This window comes from Oncorhynchus masou, chromosome 3 (genome assembly GCF_036934945.1).
Source record: "Oncorhynchus masou masou isolate Uvic2021 chromosome 3, UVic_Omas_1.1, whole genome shotgun sequence".
NCBI classification, from domain to species: domain Eukaryota; kingdom Metazoa; phylum Chordata; class Actinopteri; order Salmoniformes; family Salmonidae; genus Oncorhynchus; species Oncorhynchus masou.
The window spans coordinates 1,834,748-1,854,419 of NC_088214.1; the positions used below are offsets into that span (position 1 = coordinate 1,834,748).

Below are 19,672 nucleotides of genomic sequence, written 5' to 3' on the forward strand. Positions count from 1 at the left end.
TTTGGCTGCCCTGATTGGCAGAAATCGTGTCAATAGCATTTACCCCTTGCTCTGCTGTCACAAGGGACAGAGGGACTCTGGATTGTACCTTTGATGAAAATATTTATTAAAAATTAAAAAACATCTACCTGCTCTGAGTCGAGGGTGACGCGTAGGCTCAGCTTGGCCATGCCATCCTCCTTCAACAGTTTCAGGTGAGGGCACAACGCCACACAGAACGCCCTCGCTACGTTCTCCGTCAAACGGCTGTGATCAGCAGGGTCACTCAGACCGTTGGGCTGAGCCTGGTCATCACTCTGGAGGTAGAACACCTGGGGGGGGGGGAGGAGCGAGAGAGAGAGAGGGGGAAATAAGACATCAATCCATTCCTTTTAAATCCATGAAGGGGAATGAACCATCCCTTCAGAGGGGCTGAACCTCTGGGGAGAAGGGTGAAGGGAGGATGACAACACGTTACATACCTCTGTCCAGCGGATGACCTTCCCGTTGGCCTTGAACTCCGACCCTTGGAAGATCTTCACACTAGTGATGGACTCCATAGACTTCCCATCGATAGGACTGATCACTCTGTGTTTGGAGGGGGGGGGGGGGAATAGTTAACATTTACCGTCAGTCATAGATGGACACAAGAAAGGCAGAGTACTGTATTTAAATAAATAAAAATTGTCCAAATCGATCCCTAACCTCCAGCCACTCCTGTAGATTGAGACAGGATTGGATCATTGGAAGAAATATGGCAACATTACCTTGTCACCCACCCAATCAGAAGACAAGATTAAGGTGTTACTTAATGGCTTATATCCATCCAATCCCCTCAGATCTATAGGAGTGTCGGGGCTAGGGGCTGATATCCATCCAATCCCCTCAGATCTATAGGAGTGTCGGGGCTAAGGGCTGATATCTAATCCCCTCAGATCTATAGGAGTGTCAGGGCTAGGGGCTGATATCTATCCAATCCCCTCAGATCTATAGGAGTGTCAGGGCTAGGGGCTGATATCTATCTAATCCACTCAGATCTATAGGAGTGTCGGGGCTAGGGGCTGATATCTATCTAAACCCCTCAGATCTATAGGAGTGTCAGGGCTAGGGGCTGATATCCATCCAATCCCCTCAGATCTATAGGAGTGTCGGGGCTAAGGGCTGATATCTAATCCCCTCAGATCTATAGGAGTGTCAGGGCTAGGGGCTGATATCTATCCAATCCCCTCAGATCTATAGGAGTGTCAGGGCTAGGGGCTGATATCTATCTAATCCCCTCAGATCTATAGGAGTGTCAGGGCTAGGGGTTGATATCTATCTAATCCACTCAGATCTATAGGAGTGTCGGGGCTAGGGGCTGATATCTATCTAATCCCCTCAGATCTATAGGAGTGTCAGGGCTAGGGGCTGATATCTATCTAATCCCCTCAGATCTATAGGAGTGTCGGGGCTAGGGGCTGATATCTATCTAATCCCCTCAGATCTATAGGAGTGTCAGGGCTAGGGGCTGATATCTATCTAATCCCCTCAGATCTATAGGAGTGTCAGGGCTAGGGGCTGATATCTATCTAATCCCCTCAGATCTATAGGAGTGTCAGGGCTAGGGGGGCTAGGATATCTATCTAATCCCCTCAGATCTATAGGAGTGTCAGGGCTAGGGGTTGATATCTAATCCCCTCAGATCTATAGGAGTGTCAGGGCTAGGGGCTGATATCTAATCCCCTCAGATCTATAGGAGTGTCAGGGCTAGGGGCTGATATCTATCTAATCCCCTCAGATCTATAGGAGTGTCGGGGCTAGGGGCTGATATCTATCTAATCCCCTCAGATCTATAGGAGTGTCAGGGCTAGGGGCTGATATCTATCTAATCCCCTCAGATCTATAGGAGTGTCAGGGCTAGGGGTTGATATCTATCTAATCCCCTCAGATCTATAGGAGTGTCGGGGCTAGGGGCTGATATCTATCTAATCCCCTCAGATCTATAGGAGTGTCAGGGCTAGGGGCTGATATCTATCTAATCCCCTCAGATCTATAGGAGTGTCAGGGCTAGGGGCTGATATCTATCTAATCCCCTCAGATCTATAGGAGTGTCAGGGCTAGGGGCTGATATCTATCTAATCCCCTCAGATCTATAGGAGTGTCAGGGCTCAGGGGCTGATATCTATCTAATCCCCTCAGATCTATAGGAGTGTCAGGGCTAGGGGCTGATATCTATCTAATCCCCTCAGATCTATAGGAGTGTCAGGGCTAGGGGCTGATATCTATCTAATCCCCTCAGATCTATAGGAGTGTCAGGGCTAGGGGCTGATATCTATCTAATCCCCTCAGATCTATAGGAGTGTCAGGGCTAGGGGCTGATATCTATCTAATCCCCTCAGATCTATAGGAGTGGTGCTCAGGGCTGATATCTATCTAATCCCCTCAGATCTATAGGAGTGTCAGGGCTAGGGGCTGATATCTATCTAATCCCCTCAGATCTATAGGAGTGTCAGGGCTAGGGGCTGATATCTATCTAATCCCCTCAGATCTATAGGAGTGTCAGGGCTAGGGGCTGATATCTATCTAATCCCCTCAGATCTATAGGAGTGTCAGGGCTAGGGGCTGATATCTATCTAATCCCCTCAGATCTATAGGAGTGTCAGGGCTAGGGGCTGATATCTATCTAATCCCCTCAGATCTATAGGAGTGTCAGGGCTAGGGGCTGATATCTATCTAATCCCCTCAGATCTATAGGAGTGTCAGGGCTAGGGGCTGATATCTATCTAATCCCCTCAGATCTATAGGAGTGTCAGGGCTAGGGGCTGATATCTATCTAATCCCCTCAGATCTATAGGAGTGTCAGGGCTAGGGGCTGATATCTATCTAATCCCCTCAGATCTATAGGAGTGTCAGGGCTAGGGGCTGATATCTATCTAATCCCCTCAGATCTATAGGAGTGTCAGGGCTAGGGGCTGATATCTATCTAATCCCCTCAGATCTATAGGAGTGTCAGGGCTAGGGGCTGATATCTATCTAATCCCCTCAGATCTATAGGAGTGTCAGGGCTAGGGGCTGATATCTAATCCCCTCAGATCTATAGGAGTGTCAGGGCCTGATATCTATCTAATCAGATCTATAGGAGTGTCAGGGCTAGGGGCTGATATCTAATCCCCTCAGATCTATAGGAGTGTCAGGGCTAGGGGCTGATATCTATCTAATCCCCTCAGATCTATAGGAGTGTCAGGGCTAGGGGCTGATATCTATCTAATCCCCTCAGATCTATAGGAGTGTCAGGGCTAGGGGCTGATATCTATCTAATCCCCTCAGATCTATAGGAGTGTCAGGGCTAGGGGCTGATATCTATCTAATCCCCTCAGATCTATAGGAGTGTCAGGGCTAGGGGCTGATATCTATCTAATCCCCTCAGATCTATAGGAGTGTCAGGGCTAGGGGCTGATATCTATCTAATCCCCTCAGATCTATAGGAGTGTCAGGGCTAGGGGCTGATATCTATCTAATCCCCTCAGATCTATAGGAGTGTCAGGGCTAGGGGCTGATATCTATCTAATCCCCTCAGATCTATAGGAGTGTCAGGGCTAGGGGCTGATATCTATCTAATCCCCTCAGATCTATAGGAGTGTCAGGGCTAGGGGCTGATATCTATCTAATCCCCTCAGATCTATAGGAGTGTCAGGGCTAGGGGCTGATATCTATCTAATCCCCTCAGATCTATAGGAGTGTCAGGGCTAGGGGCTGATATCTATCTAATCCCCTCAGATCTATAGGAGTGTCAGGGCTAGGGGCTGATATCTATCTAATCCCCTCAGATCTATAGGAGTGTCAGGGCTAGGGGCTGATATCTATCTAATCCCCTCAGATCTATAGGAGTGTCAGGGCTAGGGGCTGATATCTATCTAATCCCCTCAGATCTATAGGAGTGTCAGGGCTAGGGGCTGATATCTATCTAATCCCCTCAGATCTATAGGAGTGTCAGGGCTAGGGGCTGATATCTATCTAATCCCCTCAGATCTATAGGAGTGTCAGGGCTAGGGGCTGATATCTATCTAATCCCCTCAGATCTATAGGAGTGTCAGGGCTAGGGGCTGATATCTAATCCCCTCAGATCTATAGGAGTGTCCCCTCAGATCTATAGGAGTGTCAGGGCTAGGGGCTGATATCTATCTAATCCCCTCAGATCTATAGGAGTGTCAGGGCTAGGGGCTGATATCTATCTAATCCCCTCAGATCTATAGGAGTGTCAGGGCTAGGGGCTGATATATCTAATCCCCTCAGATCTATAGGAGTGTCAGGGCTAGGGGCTGATATCTATCTAATCCCCTCAGATCTATAGGAGTGTCAGGGCTAGGGGCTGATATCTATCTAATCCCCTCAGATCTATAGGAGTGTCAGGGCTAGGGGCTGATATCTATCTAATCCCCTCAGATCTATAGGAGTGTCAGGGCTAGGGGCTGATATCTATCTAATCCCCTCAGATCTATAGGAGTGTCAGGGCTAGGGGCTGATATCTATCTAATCCCCTCAGATCTATAGGAGTGTCAGGGCTAGGGGCTGATATCTATCTAATCCCCTCAGATCTATAGGAGTGTCAGGGCTAGGGGCTGATATCTATCTAATCCCCTCAGATCTATAGGAGTGTCAGGGCTAGGGCTGATATCTATCTAATCCCCTCAGATCTATAGAGTGTCAGGGCTGATATCTATCTAATCCCCTCAGATCTATAGGAGTGTCAGGGCTAGGGGGATATCTATCTAATCCCCTCAGATCTATGAGTGTCATCTGATATCTATCTAATCCCCTCAGATCTATAGGAGTGTCAGGGCTAGGGGCTGATATCTATCTAATCCCCTCAGATCTATAGGAGTGTCAGGGCTAGGGGCTGATATCTATCTAATCCCCTCAGATCTATAGGAGTGTCAGGGCTAGGGGCTGATATCTATCTAATCCCCTCAGATCTATAGGAGTGTCAGGGCTAGGGGCTGATATCTATCTAATCCCCTCAGATCTATAGGAGTGTCAGGGCTAGGGGCTGATATCTATCTAATCCCCTCAGATCTATAGGAGTGTCAGGGCTAGGGGCTGATATCTAATCCCCTCAGATCTATAGGAGTGTCAGGGCTAGGGGCTGATATCTATCTAATCCCCTCAGATCTATAGGAGTGTCAGGGCTAGGGGCTGATATCTATCTAATCCCCTCAGATCTATAGGAGTGTCAGGGCTAGGGGTTGATATCTATCTAATCCCCTCAGATCTATAGGAGTGTCAGGGCTAGGGGCTGATATCTATCTAATCCCCTCAGATCTATAGGAGTGTCAGGGCTAGGGGCTGATATCTATCTAATCCCCTCAGATCTATAGGAGTGTCAGGGCTAGGGGCTGATATCTATCTAATCCCCTCAGATCTATAGGAGTGTCAGGGCTAGGGGCTGATATCTATCTAATCCCCTCAGATCTATAGGAGTGTCAGGGCTAGGGGCTGATATCTATCTAATCCCCTCAGATCTATAGGAGTGTCGGGGCTATCTATCTAATCCCCTCAGATCTATAGGAGTGTCAGGGCTAGGGGCTGATATCTATCTAATCCCCTCAGATCTATAGGAGTGTCAGGGCTAGGGGCTGATATCTATCTAATCCCCTCAGATCTATAGGAGTGTCAGGGCTAGGGGCTGATATCTATCTAATCCCCTCAGATCTATAGGAGTGTCAGGGCTAGGGGCTGATATCTAATCCCCTCAGATCTATAGGAGTGTCAGGGCTAGGGGCTGATATCTAATCCCCTCAGATCTATAGGAGTGTCAGGGCTAGGGGCTGATATCTAATCCCCTCAGATCTATAGGAGTGTCCCTCAGATCTATAGGAGTGTCAGGGCTAGGGGCTGATATCTATCTAATCCCCTCAGATCTATAGGAGTGTCAGGGCTAGGGGCTGATATCTATCTAATCCCCTCAGATCTATAGGAGTGTCAGGGCTAGGGGCTGATATCTATCTAATCCCCTCAGATCTATAGGAGTGTCAGGGCTAGGGGTTGATATCTATCTAATCCCCTCAGATCTATAGGAGTGTCAGGGCTAGGGGCTGATATCTATCTAATCCCCTCAGATCTATAGGAGTGTCAGGGCTAGGGGCTGATATCTATCTAATCCCCTCAGATCTATAGGAGTGTCAGGGCTGGGGGGGCTGATATCTATCTAATCCCCTCAGATCTATAGGAGTGTCAGGGCTAGGGGCTGATATCTAATCCCCTCAGATCTATAGGAGTGTCAGGGCTAGGGGCTGATATCTATCTAATCCCCTCAGATCTATAGGAGTGTCTGGGATAGGGGCTGTTATATATCTAATCCCCTCAGATCTATAGGAGTGTCAGGGCTAGGGGCTGATATCTATCTAATCCCCTCAGATCTATAGGAGTGTCAGGGCTAGGGGCTGATATCTATCTAATCCCCTCAGATCTATAGGAGTGTCAGGGCTAGGGGCTGATATCTATCTAATCCCCTCAGATCTATAGGAGTGTCAGGGCTAGGGGCTGATATCTATCTAATCCCCTCAGATCTATCAGATCTATAGGAGTGTCAGGGCTAGGGGCTGATATCTATCTAATCCCCTCAGATCTATAGGAGTGTCAGGGCTAGGGGCTGATATCTATCTAATCCCCTCAGATCTATAGGAGTGTCAGGGCTAGGGGCTGATATCTATCTAATCCCCTCAGATCTATAGGAGTGTCAGGGCTAGGGGCTGATATCTATCTAATCCCCTCAGATCTATAGGAGTGTCAGGGCTAGGGGCTGATATCTATCTAATCCCCTCAGATCTATAGGAGTGTCAGGGCTAGGGGCTGATATCTATCTAATCCCCTCAGATCTATAGGAGTGTCAGGGCTAGGGGCTGATATCTATCTAATCCCCTCAGATCTATAGGAGTGTCAGGGCTAGGGGCTGATATCTATCTAATCCCCTCAGATCTATAGGAGTGTCAGGGCTAGGGGCTGATATCTATCTAATCCCCTCAGATCTATAGGAGTGTCAGGGCTAGGGGCTGATATCTATCTAATCCCCTCAGATCTATAGGAGTGTCAGGGCTAGGGGCTGATATCTATCTAATCCCCTCAGATCTATAGGAGTGTCAGGGCTAGGGGCTGATATCTATCTAATCCCCTCAGATCTATAGGAGTGTCAGGGCTAGGGGCTGATATCTATCTAATCCCCTCAGATCTATAGGAGTGTCAGGGCTAGGGGCTGATATCTATCTAATCCCCTCAGATCTATAGGAGTGTCAGGGCTAGGGGCTGATATCTATCTAATCCCCTCAGATCTATAGGAGTGTCAGGGCTAGGGGCTGATATCTATCTAATCCCCTCAGATCTATAGGAGTGTCAGGGCTAGGGGCTGATATCTATCTAATCCCCTCAGATCTATAGGAGTGTCAGGGCTAGGGGCTGATATCTATCTAATCCCCTCAGATCTATAGGAGTGTCAGGCTGATATCTATCTAATCCCCTCAGATCTATAGGAGTGTCAGGGCTGGGGGCTGATATCTATCTAATCCCCTCAGATCTATAGGAGTGTCAGGGCTAGGGGCTGATATCTATCTAATCCCCTCAGATCTATAGGAGTGTCAGGGCTAGGGGCTGATATCTATCTAATCCCCTCAGATCTATAGGAGTGTCAGGGCTAGGGGGCTGATATCTATCTAATCCCCTCAGATCTATAGGAGTGTCAGGGCTAGGGGTTGGCTCAGGGAGGGGCTGATCTATCTAATCCCCTCAGATCTATAGGAGTGTCAGGGCTAGGGGCTGATATCTATCTAATCCCCTCAGATCTATAGGAGTGTCAGGGCTAGGGGCTGATATCTATCTAATCCCCTCAGATCTATAGGAGTGTCAGGGCTAGGGGCTGATATCTATCCCTCAGATCTATAGGAGTGTATCTATCTAATCCCCTCAGATCTATAGGAGTGTCAGGGCTAGGGGGCTGATATCTATCTAATCCCCTCAGATCTATAGGAGTGTCAGGGCTAGGGGATATCTAATCCCCTCAGATCTATAGGAGTGTCAGGGCTAGGGGCTGATATCTATCTAATCCCCTCAGATCTATAGGAGTGTCAGGGGCTAGGGGCTGATATCTATCTAATCCCCTCAGATCTATAGGAGTGTCAGGGCTAGGGGCTGATATCTATCTAATCCCCTCAGATCTATAGGAGTGTCAGGGCTAGGGGCTGATATCTATCTAATCCCCTCAGATCTATAGGAGTGTCAGGGCTAGGGGCTGATATCTATCTAATCCCCTCAGATCTATAGGAGTGTCAGGGCTAGGGGCTGATATCTATCTAATCCCTCAGATCTATAGATCTATAGGAGTGTCAGGGCTAGGGGCTGATATCTATCTAATCCCCTCAGATCTATAGAGTGTCAGGGCTAGGGGCTGATATCTATCTAATCCCCTCAGATCTATAGGGAGTGTCAGGGCTAGGGGCTGATATCTAATCCCCTCAGATCTATAGGAGTGTCAGGGCTAGGGGCTGATATCTATCTAATCCCCTCAGATCTATAGGAGTGTCAGGGCTAGGGGCTGATATCTATCTAATCCCCTCAGATCTATAGGAGTGTCAGGGCTAGGGGCTGATATCTATCTAATCCCCTCAGATCTATAGGAGTGTCAGGGCTAAGGGCTGATATCTATCTAATCCCCTCAGATCTATAGGAGTGTCAGGGCTAGGGGCTGATATCTATCTAATCCCCTCAGATCTATAGGAGTGTCAGGGCTTGGGGCTGATATCTATCTAATCCCCTCAGATCTATAGGAGTGTCAGGGCTAGGGGCTGATATCTATCTAATCCCCTCAGATCTATAGGAGTGTCAGGGCTAGGGGTCGATATCTAATCCCCTCAGATCTATAGGAGTGTCAGGGCTAGGGGCTGATATCTATCTAATCCCCTCAGATCTATAGGAGTGTCAGGGCTAGGGGCTGATATCTATCTAATCCCCTCAGATCTATAGGAGTGTCAGGGCTAGGGGTTGATATCTATCTAATCCCCAGATCAGGAGTGTCTATATCCCCTCAGTGTGTCAGGGCTAGGGGCTGATATCTATCTAATCCCCTCAGATCTATAGGAGTGTCAGGGCTAGGGGCTGATATCTATCCAATCCCCTCAGATCTATAGGAGTGTCAGGGCTAGGGGCTGATATCTATCTAATCCCCTCAGATCTATAGGAGTGTCAGGGCTAGGGGCTGATATCTATCTAATCCCCTCAGATCTATAGGAGTGTCAGGGCTAGGGGGATATCTAATCCCCTCAGATATCTATCTAATCCCCTCAGATCTATAGGAGTGTCAGGGCTAGGGGCTGATATCTATCTAATCCCCTCAGATCTATAGGAGTGTCAAGGCTAGGGGCTGATATCTATCCAATCCCCTCAGATCTATAGGAGTGTCAGGGCTAGGGGCTGATATCTATCTAAACCCCTCAGATCTATAGGAGTGTCAGGGCTAGGGGCTGATATCTAATCCCCTCAGATCTATAGGAGTGTCAGGGCTAGGGGCTGATATCTAATCCCCTCAGATCTATAGGAGTGTCAGGGCTAGGGGCTGAAATCTATCTAATCCCCTCAGATCTATAGGAGTGTCAGGGCTAGGGGCTGATATCTATCTAATCCCCTCAGATCTATAGGAGTGTCAGGGCTAGGGGCTGATATCTATCTAATCCCCTCAGATCTATAGGAGTGTCAGGGCTAGGGGCTGATATCTAATCCCCTCAGATCTATAGGAGTGTCAGGGCTAGGGTTGATATCTATCTAATCCCCTCAGATCTATAGGAGTGTCAGGGCTAGGGGTTGATATCTATCTAATCCCCTCAGATCTATAGGAGTGTCAGGGCTAGGGGCTGATATCTAATCCCCTCAGATCTATAGGAGTGTCAGGGCTAGGGGGCTGATATCTATCTAATCCCCTCAGATCTATAGGAGTGTCAGGGCTAGGGATATCTATCTAATCCCCTCAGATATCTATCTAATCCCCTCAGATCTATAGGAGTGTCAGGGCTAGGGGCTGATATCTATCTAATCCCCTCAGATCTATAGGAGTGTCAGGGCTAGGGGCTGATATCTATCTAATCCCCTCAGATCTATAGGAGTGTCAGGGCTAGGGGCTGATATCTATCTAATCCCCTCAGATCTATAGGAGTGTCAGGGCTAGGGGCTGATATCTATCTAATCCCCTCAGATCTATAGGAGTGTCAGGGCTAGGGCTGATATCTATCTAATCCCCTCAGATCTATAGGAGTGTCAGGGCTAGGGGCTGATATCTATCTAATCCCCTCAGATCTATAGGTGTGTCAGGGCTAGGGGCTGATATCTATCTAATCCCCTCAGATCTATAGGAGTGTCAGGGCTAGGGGCTGATATCTATCCAATCCTCAGATCTATAGGAGTGTCAGGGCTAGGGGCTGATATCTATCCCCCTCAGATCTATAGGAGTGTCAGGGCTAGGGGCTGATATCTATCTAATCCCCTCAGATCTATAGGAGTGTCAGGGCTAGGGGCTGATATCTATCTAATCCCCTCAGATCTATAGGAGTGTCAGGGCTAGGGGCTGATATCTATCTAATCCCCTCAGATCTATAGGAGTGTCAGGGCTAGGGGTTGATATCTATCTAATCCCCTCAGCTCTATAGGAGTGTCAGGGCTAGGGGCTGATATCTATCTAATCCCCTCAGATCTATAGGAGTGTCAGGGCTAGGGGCTGATATCTATCTAATCCCCTCAGATCTATAGGAGTGTCAGGGCTAGGGGCTGATATCTATCTAATCCCCTCAGATCTATAGGAGTGTCAGGGCTAGGGGCTGATATCTATCTAATCCCCTCAGATCTATAGGAGTGTCAGGGCTAGGGGCTGATATCTATCTAAACCCCTCAGATCTATAGGAGTGTCAGGGCTAGGGGCTGAAATCTATCTAATCCCCTCAGATCTATAGGAGTGTCGGGGCTAGGGGCTGATATCCATCCAATCCCCTCAGATCTATAGGAGTGTCAGGGCTAGGGGTTGATATCTATCTAATCCCCTCAGATCTATAGGAGTGTCAGGGCTAGGGGCTGATATCTATCTAATCCCCTCAGATCTATAGGAGTGTCAGGGCTAGGGGTCGATATCTAATCCCCTCAGATCTATAGAAGTGTCAGGGCTAGGGGCTGATATCTATCTAATCCCCTCAGATCTATAGGAGTGTCAGGGCTAGGGGTCGATATCTAATCCCCTCAGATCTATAGAAGTGTCAGGGCTAGGGGTTGATATCTAATCCCCTCAGATCTATAGGAGTGTCAGGGCTAGGGGCTGATATCTATCTAATCCCCTCAGATCTGATATCTATCTAATCCCCTCAGATCTATAGGAGTGTCAGGGCTAGGGGCTGATATCTATCTAATCCCCTCAGATCTATAGGAGTGTCAGGGCTAGGGGCTGATATCTATCTAATCCCCTCAGATCTATAGGAGTGTCAGGGCTAGGGGCTGATATCTATCTAATCCCCTCAGATCTATAGGAGTGTCAGGGCTAGGGGCTGAAATCTATCTAATCCCCTCAGATCTATAGGAGTGTCAGGGCTAGGGGCTGATATCTATCTAATCCCCTCAGATCTATAGGAGTGTCGGGGCTAGGGGCTGATATCTATCTAATCCCCTCAGATCTATAGGAGTGTCAGGGCTAGGGGCTGATATCTATCTAATCCCCTCAGATCTATAGGAGTGTCAGGGCTAGGGGCTGATATCTATCTAATCCCCTCAGATCTATAGGAGTGTCAGATATCTAATCCCCTCAGATCTAGGAGTGTCAGGGCTAGGGGCTGATATCTAATCCCCTCAGATCTATAGGAGTGTCAGGGCTAGGGGTGATATCTATCTAATCCCCTCAGATCTATAGGAGTGTCAGGGCTAGGGGCTGATATCTATCTAATCCCCTCAGATCTATAGGAGTGTCAGGGCTAGGGGCTGATATCTATCTAATCCCCTCAGATCTATAAGAGTGTCAGGGCTAGGGGCTGATATCTAATCCCCTCAGATCTATAGGAGTGTCAGGGCTAGGGGTTGATATCTATCCAATCCCCTCAGATCTATAGGAGTGTCAGGGCCAATCCCCTCAGATCTATAGGAGTGTCAGGGCTAGGGGCTGATATCTATCTAATCCCCTCAGATCTATAGGAGTGTCAGGGCTAGGGGCTGATATCTATCTAATCCCCTCAGATCTATAGGAGTGTCAGGGCTAGGGGCTGATATCTATCTAATCCCCTCAGATCTATAGGAGTGTCAGGGCTAGGGGCTGATATCTATCTAATCCCCTCAGATCTATAGGAGTGTCAGGGCTAGGGGCTGATATCTATCTAATCCCCTCAGATCTATAGGAGTGTCAGGGCTAGGGGTCGATATCTATCTAATCCCCTCAGATCTATAGGAGTGTCAGGGCTAGGGGCTGATATCTATCTAATCCCCTCAGATCTATAGGAGTGTCAGGGCTAGGGGCTGATATCTATCTAATCCCCTCAGATCTATAGGAGTGTCAGGGCTAGGGGCTGATATCTAATCCCCTCAGATCTATAGGAGTGTCAGGGCTAGGGGTTGATATCTAATCCCCTCAGATCTATAGGAGTGTCCAGGGCTAGGGGCTGATATCTATCTAATCCCCTCAGATCTATAGGAGTGTCAGGGCTAGGGGCTGATATCTATCTAATCCCCTCAGATCTATAGGAGTGTCAGGGCTAGGGGCTGATATCTATCTAATCCCCTCAGATCTATAGGAGTGTCAGGGCTAGGGGTTGATATCTATCTAATCCCCTCAGATCTATAGGAGTGTCAGGGCTAGGGGCTGATATCTATCTAATCCCCTCAGATCTATAGGAGTGTCAGGGCTAGGGGCTGATATCTATCTAATCCCCTCAGATCTATAGGAGTGTCAGGGCTAGGGGCTGATATCTATCTAATCCCCTCAGATCTATAGGAGTGTCAGGGCTAGGGGCTGATATCTATCTAATCCCTCAGATCTATAGGAGTGTCAGGGCTAGGGGCTCTAATCCCCTCAGATCTATAGGAGTGTAGGGCTCTAATCCCCTCAGATCTATAGGAGTGTCAGGGCTAGGGGCTGATATCTATCTAATCCCCTCAGATCTATAGGAGTGTCAGGGCTAGGGGCTGATATCTATCTAATCCCCTCAGATCTATAGGAGTGTCAGGGCTAGGGGCTGATATCTATCTAATCCCCTCAGATCTATAGGAGTGTCAGGGCTAGGGATATCTATCTAATCCCCTGATATCTATCTAATCCCCTCAGATCTATAGGAGTGTCAGGGCTAGGGGCTGATATCTATCTAATCCCCTCAGATCTATAGGAGTGTCAGGGCTAGGGGCTGATATCTATCTAATCCCCTCAGATCTATAGGAGTGTCAGGGCTAGGGGCTGATATCTATCTAATCCCCTCAGATCTATAGGAGTGTCAGGGCTAGGGGCTGATATCTATCTAATCCCCTCAGATCTATAGGAGTGTCAGGGCTAGGGGCTGATATCTATCCAATCCTCAGATCTATAGGAGTGTCAGGGCTAGGGGCTGATATCTATCTAATCCCCTCAGATCTATAGGAGTGTCGGGGCTAGGGGCTGATATCTATCTAATCCCCTCAGATCTATAGGAGTGTCAGGGCTAGGGGCTGATATCTATCTAATCCCCTCAGATCTATAGGAGTGTCAGGGCTAGGGGCTGATATCTATCTAATCCCCTCAGATCTATAGGAGTGTCAGGGCTAGGGGCTGATATCTATCTAATCCCCTCAGATCTATAGGAGTGTCAGGGCTAGGGGCTGATATCTATCTAATCCCCTCAGATCTATAGGAGTGTCAGGGCTAGGGGCTGATATCTATCTAATCCCCTCAGATCTATAGGAGTGTCAGGGCTAGGGGCTGATATCTATCTAAACCCTCAGATCTATAGGAGTGTCAGGGCTAGGGGCTGATATCTATCTAATCCCCTCAGATCTATAGGAGTGTCAGGGCTAGATATCTATCTAATCCCCTGATAGTGTCAGGGCTAGGGGCTGATATCTAATCCCCTCAGATCTATAGGAGTGTCAGGGCTAGGGGTTGATATCTATCTAATCCCCTCAGATCTATAGGAGTGTCGGGGCTAGGGGCTGATATCTATCTAATCCTCAGATCTATAGGAGTGTCAGGGCTAGGGGCTGATATCTATCTAATCCCCTCAGATCTATAGGAGTGTCAGGGCTAGGGGCTGATATCTATCTAATCCCCTCAGATCTATAGGAGTGTCAGGGCTAGGGGCTGATATCTATCTAATCCCCTCAGATCTATAGGAGTGTCAGGGCTAGGGGCTGATATCTATCTAATCCCCTCAGATCTATAGGAGTGTCAGGGCTAGGGGCTGATATCTATCTAATCCCCTCAGATCTATAGGAGTGTCAGGGCTAGGGGCTGATATCTATCTAATCCCCTCAGATCTATAGGAGTGTCAGGGCTAGGGGCTAGGGGGAGTGTCAGGGCTAGGGGCTGATATCTATCCCCTCAGATCTATAGGAGTGTCAGGGCTAGGGGCTGATATCTATAATCCCCTCAGATCTATAGGAGTGTCAGGGCTAGGGGCTGATATCTATCTAATCCCCTCAGATCTATAGGAGTGTCAGGGCTAGGGGCTGATATCTATCTAATCCCCTCAGATCTATAGGAGTGTCAGGGCTAGGGGCTGATATCTATCTAATCCCCTCAGATCTATAGGAGTGTCAGGGCTAGGGGCTGATATCTATCTAATCCCCTCAGATCTATAGGAGTGTCAGGGCTAGGGGCTGATATCTATCTAATCCCCTCAGATCTATAGGAGTGTCAGGGCTGGGGCTGATATCTATCTAATCCCCTCAGATCTATAGGAGTGTCAGGGCTAGGGGCTGAAATCTATCTAATCCCCTCAGATCTATAGGAGTGTCAGGGCTAGGGGCTGATATCTATCTAATCCCCTCAGATCTATAGGAGTGTCAGGGCTAGGGGTTGATATCTAATCCCATCAGATCTATAGGAGTGTCAGGGCTAGGGGCTGATATCTATCTAATCCCCTCAGATCTATAGTGTAGGGCTAGGGGTATCTATCTAATCCCCTCAGATCTATAGGAGTGTCAGGGGGGCTGATATCTATCTAATCCCCTCAGATCTATAGGAGTGTCAGGGCTAGGGGCTGATCTATCTAATCCCCTCAGATCTATAGGAGTGTCAGGGCTAGGGGCTGATATCTATCTAATCCCCTCAGATCTATAGGAGTGTCAGGGCTAGGGGCTGATATCTATCTAATCCCCTCAGATCTATAGGAGTGTCAGGGCTAGGGGCTGATATCTATCTAATCCCCTCAGATCTATAGGAGTGTCAGGGCTAGGGGCTGATATCTATCTAATCCCCTCAGATCTATAGGAGTGTCAGGGCTAGGGGCTGATATCTATCTAATCCCCTCAGATCTATAGGAGTGTCAGGGCTCTATCTATCTAATCCCCTCAGATCTATAGGAGTGTCAGGGCTAGGGGCTGATATCTATCTAATCCCCTCAGATCTATAGGAGTGTCAGGGCTAGGGGCTGATATCTATCTAATCCCCTCAGATCTATAGGAGTGTCAGGGCTAGGGGCTGATATCTATCTAATCCCCTCAGATCTATAGGAGTGTCAGGGCTAGGGGCTGATATCTATCTAATCCCCTCAGATCTATAGGAGTGTCAGGGCTAGGGGCTGATATCTATCTAATCCCCTCAGATCTATAGGAGTGTCAGGGCTAGGGGCTGATATCTATCTAATCCCCTCAGATCTATAGGAGTGTCAGGGCTAGGGGCTGGGGCTGATATCTATCAGGGCTAGGGGCTAATCCCCTCAGATCTATAGGAGTGTCAGGGCTAGGGGCTGATATCTATCTAATCCCCTCAGATCTATAGGAGTGTCAGGGCTAGGGGCTGATATCTATCTAATCCCCTCAGATCTATAGGAGTGTCAGGGCTAGGGGCTGATATCTATCTAATCCCCTCAGATCTATAGGAGTGTCAGGGCTAGGGGCTGATATCTATCTAATCCCCTCAGATCTATAGGAGTGTCAGGGCTAGGGGCTGATATCTATCTAATCCCCTCAGATCTATAGGAGTGTCAGGGCTAGGGGCTGATCTATCTAATCCCCTCAGATCTATAGGAGTGTCAGGGCTAGGGGCTGATATCTAATCCCCTCAGATCTATAGGAGTGTCATAGGAGTGATCTATAGGGAGGGGCTAGGGGTTGATATCTATCTAATCCCCTCAGATCTATAGGAGTGTCAGGGCTAGGGGCTGATATCTATCTAATCCCCTCAGATCTATAGGAGTGTCAGGGCTAGGGGCTGATATCTAATCCCCTCAGATCTATAGGAGTGTCAGGGCTAGGGGCTGATATCTAATCCCCTCAGATCTATAGGAGTGTCAGGGCTAGGGGCTGATATCTATCTAATCCCCTCAGATCTATAGGAGTGTCAGGGCTAGGGGCTGATATCTATCTAATCCCCTCAGATCTATAGGAGTGTCAGGGCTAGGGGCTGATATCTATCTAATCCCCTCAGATCTATAGGAGTGTCAGGGCTAGGGGCTGATATCTATCTAATCCCCTCAGATCTATAGGAGTGTCAGGGCTAGGGGCTGATATCTATCTAATCCCCTCAGATCTATAGGAGTGTCAGGGCTAGGGGCTGATATCTATCTAATCCCCTCAGATCTATAGGAGTGTCAGGGCTAGGGGCTGATATCTATCAATCCCCTCAGATCTATAGGAGTGTCAGGGCTAGGGGTTGATATCTATCTAATCCCCTCAGATCTATAGGAGTGTCAGGGCTAGGGGCTGATATCTATCTAATCCCCTCAGATCTATAGGAGTGTCAGGGCTAGGGGCTGATATCTAATCCCCTCAGATCTATAGGAGTGTCAGGGCTAGGGGCTGATATCTATCTAATCCCCTCAGATCTATAGGAGTGTCAGGGCTAGGGGCTGATATCTATCTAATCCCCTCAGATCTATAGGAGTGTCAGGGCTAGGGGCTGATATCTATCTAATCCCCTCAGATCTATAGGAGTGTCAGGGCTAGGGGCTGATATCTATCTAATCCCCTCAGATCTATAGGAGTGATCTATAGGAGTGTAGGGGGCTGATATCTATCTAATCCCCTCAGATCTATAGGAGTGTCAGGGCTAGGGGTTGATATCTATCTAATCCCCTCAGATCTATAGGAGTGTCAGGGCTAGGGGCTGATATCTATCTAATCCCCTCAGATCTATAGGAGTGTCAGGGCTAGGGGCTGATATCTATCTAATCCCCTCAGATCTATAGGAGTGTCAGGGCTAGGGGCTGATATCTATCTAATCCCCTCAGATCTATAGGAGTGTCAGGGCTAGGGGCTGATATCTATCTAATCCCCTCAGATCTATAGGAGTGTCAGGGCTAGGGGATATCTAATCCCCTCAGATATCTATCTAATCCCCTCAGATCTATAGGAGTGTCAGGGCTAGGGGCTGATATCTATCTAATCCCCTCAGATCTATAGGAGTGTCAGGGCTAGGGGTTGATATCTAATCCCCTCAGATCTATAGGAGTGTCAGGGCTAGGGGCTGATATCTATCTAATCCCCTCAGATCTATAGGAGTGTCAGGGCTAGGGGCTGATAGGAGTGTCTATCCTAATCCCCTCAGATCTATAGGAGTGTCAGGGCTAGGGGTTGATATCTATCCAATCCCCTCAGATCTATAGGAGTGTCAGGGCTAGGGGTTGATATCTATCTATCTAATCCCCTCAGATCTATAGGAGTGTCAGGGCTAGGGGTTGATATCTATCAATCCCCTCAGATCTATAGGAGTGTCAGGGCTAGGGGCTGATATCTATCTAATCCCCTCAGATCTATAGGAGTGTCAGGGCTAGGGGCTGATATCTATCCAATCCCCTCAGATCTATAGGAGTGTCAGGGCTAGGGGCTGATATCTATCTAAACCCCTCAGATCTATAGGAGTGTCGGGGCTAGGGGCTGATATCTATCTAATCCCCTCAGATCTATAGGAGTGTCAGGGCTAGGGGCTGATATCTATCTAATCCCCTCAGATCTATAGGAGTGTCAGGGCTAGGGGCTGATATCTATCTAATCCCCTCAGATCTATAGGAGTGTCAGGGCTAGGGGCTGATATCTATCAATCCCCTCAGATCTATAGGAGTGTCAGGGCTAGGGGCTGATATCTATCTAATCCCCTCAGATCTATAGGAGTGTCAGGGCTAGGGGCTGATATCTATCTAATCCCCTCAGATCTATAGGAGTGTCAGGGCTAGGGGCTGATATCTATCTAATCCCCTCAGATCTATAGGAGTGTCAGGGCTAGGGGTTGATATCTATCTAATCCCCTCAGATCTATAGGAGTGTCAGGGCTAGGGGCTGATATCTATCTAATCCCCTCAGATCTATAGGAGTGTCAGGGCTAGGGGCTGATATCTATCCAATCCCCTCAGATCTATAGGAGTGTCAGGGCTAGGGGCTGAAATCCATCTAATCCCCTCAGATCTATAGGAGTGTCAGGGCTAGGGGCTGATATCTATCCAATCCCCTCAGATCTATAGGAGTGTCAGGGCTAGGGGCTGATATCTAATCCCCTCAGATCTATAGGAGTGTCAGGGCTAGGGGCTGATATCTATCTAATCCCCTCAGATCTATAGGAGTGTCAGGGCTAGGGGCTGATATCTATCTAATCCCCTCAGATCTATAGGAGTGTCAGGGCTAGGGGCTGATATCTATCTAATCCCCTCAGATCTATAGGAGTGTCAGGGCTAGGGGCTGATATCTATCTAATCCCCTCAGATCTATAGGAGTGTCAGGGCTAGGGGTTGATATCTATCTAATCCCCTCAGATCTATAGGAGTGTCAGGGCTAGGGGCTGATATCTATCTAATCCCCTCAGATCTATAGGAGTGTCAGGGCTAGGGGCTGATATCTATCTAATCCCCTCAGATCTATAGGAGTGTCAGGGCTAGGGGCTGATATCTATCTAATCCCCTCAGATCTATAGGAGTGTCAGGGCTAGGGGCTGATATCTATCTAATCCCCTCAGATCTATAGGAGTGTCAGGGCTAGGGGCTGATATCTAATCCCCTCAGATCTATAGGAGTGTCAGGGCTAGGGGCTGATATCTATCTAATCCCCTCAGATCTATAGGAGTGTCAGGGCTAGGGGCTGATCTCTATCCAATCCCCTCAGATCTATAGGAGTGTCAGGGCTAGGGGTTGATATCTATCCAATCCCCTCAGATCTATAGGAGTGTCATGGCTAGGGGTTGATATCTATCCAATCCCCTCAGATCTATAGGAGTGTCAGGGCTAGGGGTTGATATCTATCCAATCCCCTCAGATCTATAGGAGTGTCAGGGCTAGGGGCTGATATCTATCTAATCCCCTCAGATCTATAGGAGTGTCAGGGCTAGGGGCTGATATCTATCCAATCCCCTCAGATCTATAGGAGTGTCAGGGCTAGGGGCTGATATCTATCTAATCCCCTCAGATCTATAGGAGTGTCAGGGCTAGGGGCTGATATCTATCTAATCCCCTCAGATCTATAGGAGTGTCAGGGCTAGGGGCTGATATCTATCTAATCCCCTCAGATCTATAGGAGTGTCAGGGCTAGGGGCTGATATCTA

The 19,672-nt window shown here is 48.1% G+C and overlaps 1 protein-coding gene across 4 annotated transcripts in view; it reads right to left on the reverse strand.

Moving 5' to 3' along the window:
• Positions 1-19,672, reverse strand: part of LOC135508808 (zinc finger FYVE domain-containing protein 9-like) — a 97,629-nt gene that overhangs the window by 3,656 nt on the left and 74,301 nt on the right. For all 4 annotated transcript variants that reach the window (XM_064929029.1, XM_064929034.1, XM_064929039.1 and 1 more), the window contains exons 17-18: positions 462-567; positions 129-311 (exon numbers count right to left, since the gene is read on the reverse strand). In XM_064929029.1, coding sequence (XP_064785101.1) covers positions 129-311; positions 462-567 — 289 coding nt within the window. The remainder of the gene's footprint in view (positions 1-128; positions 312-461; positions 568-19,672) is intronic.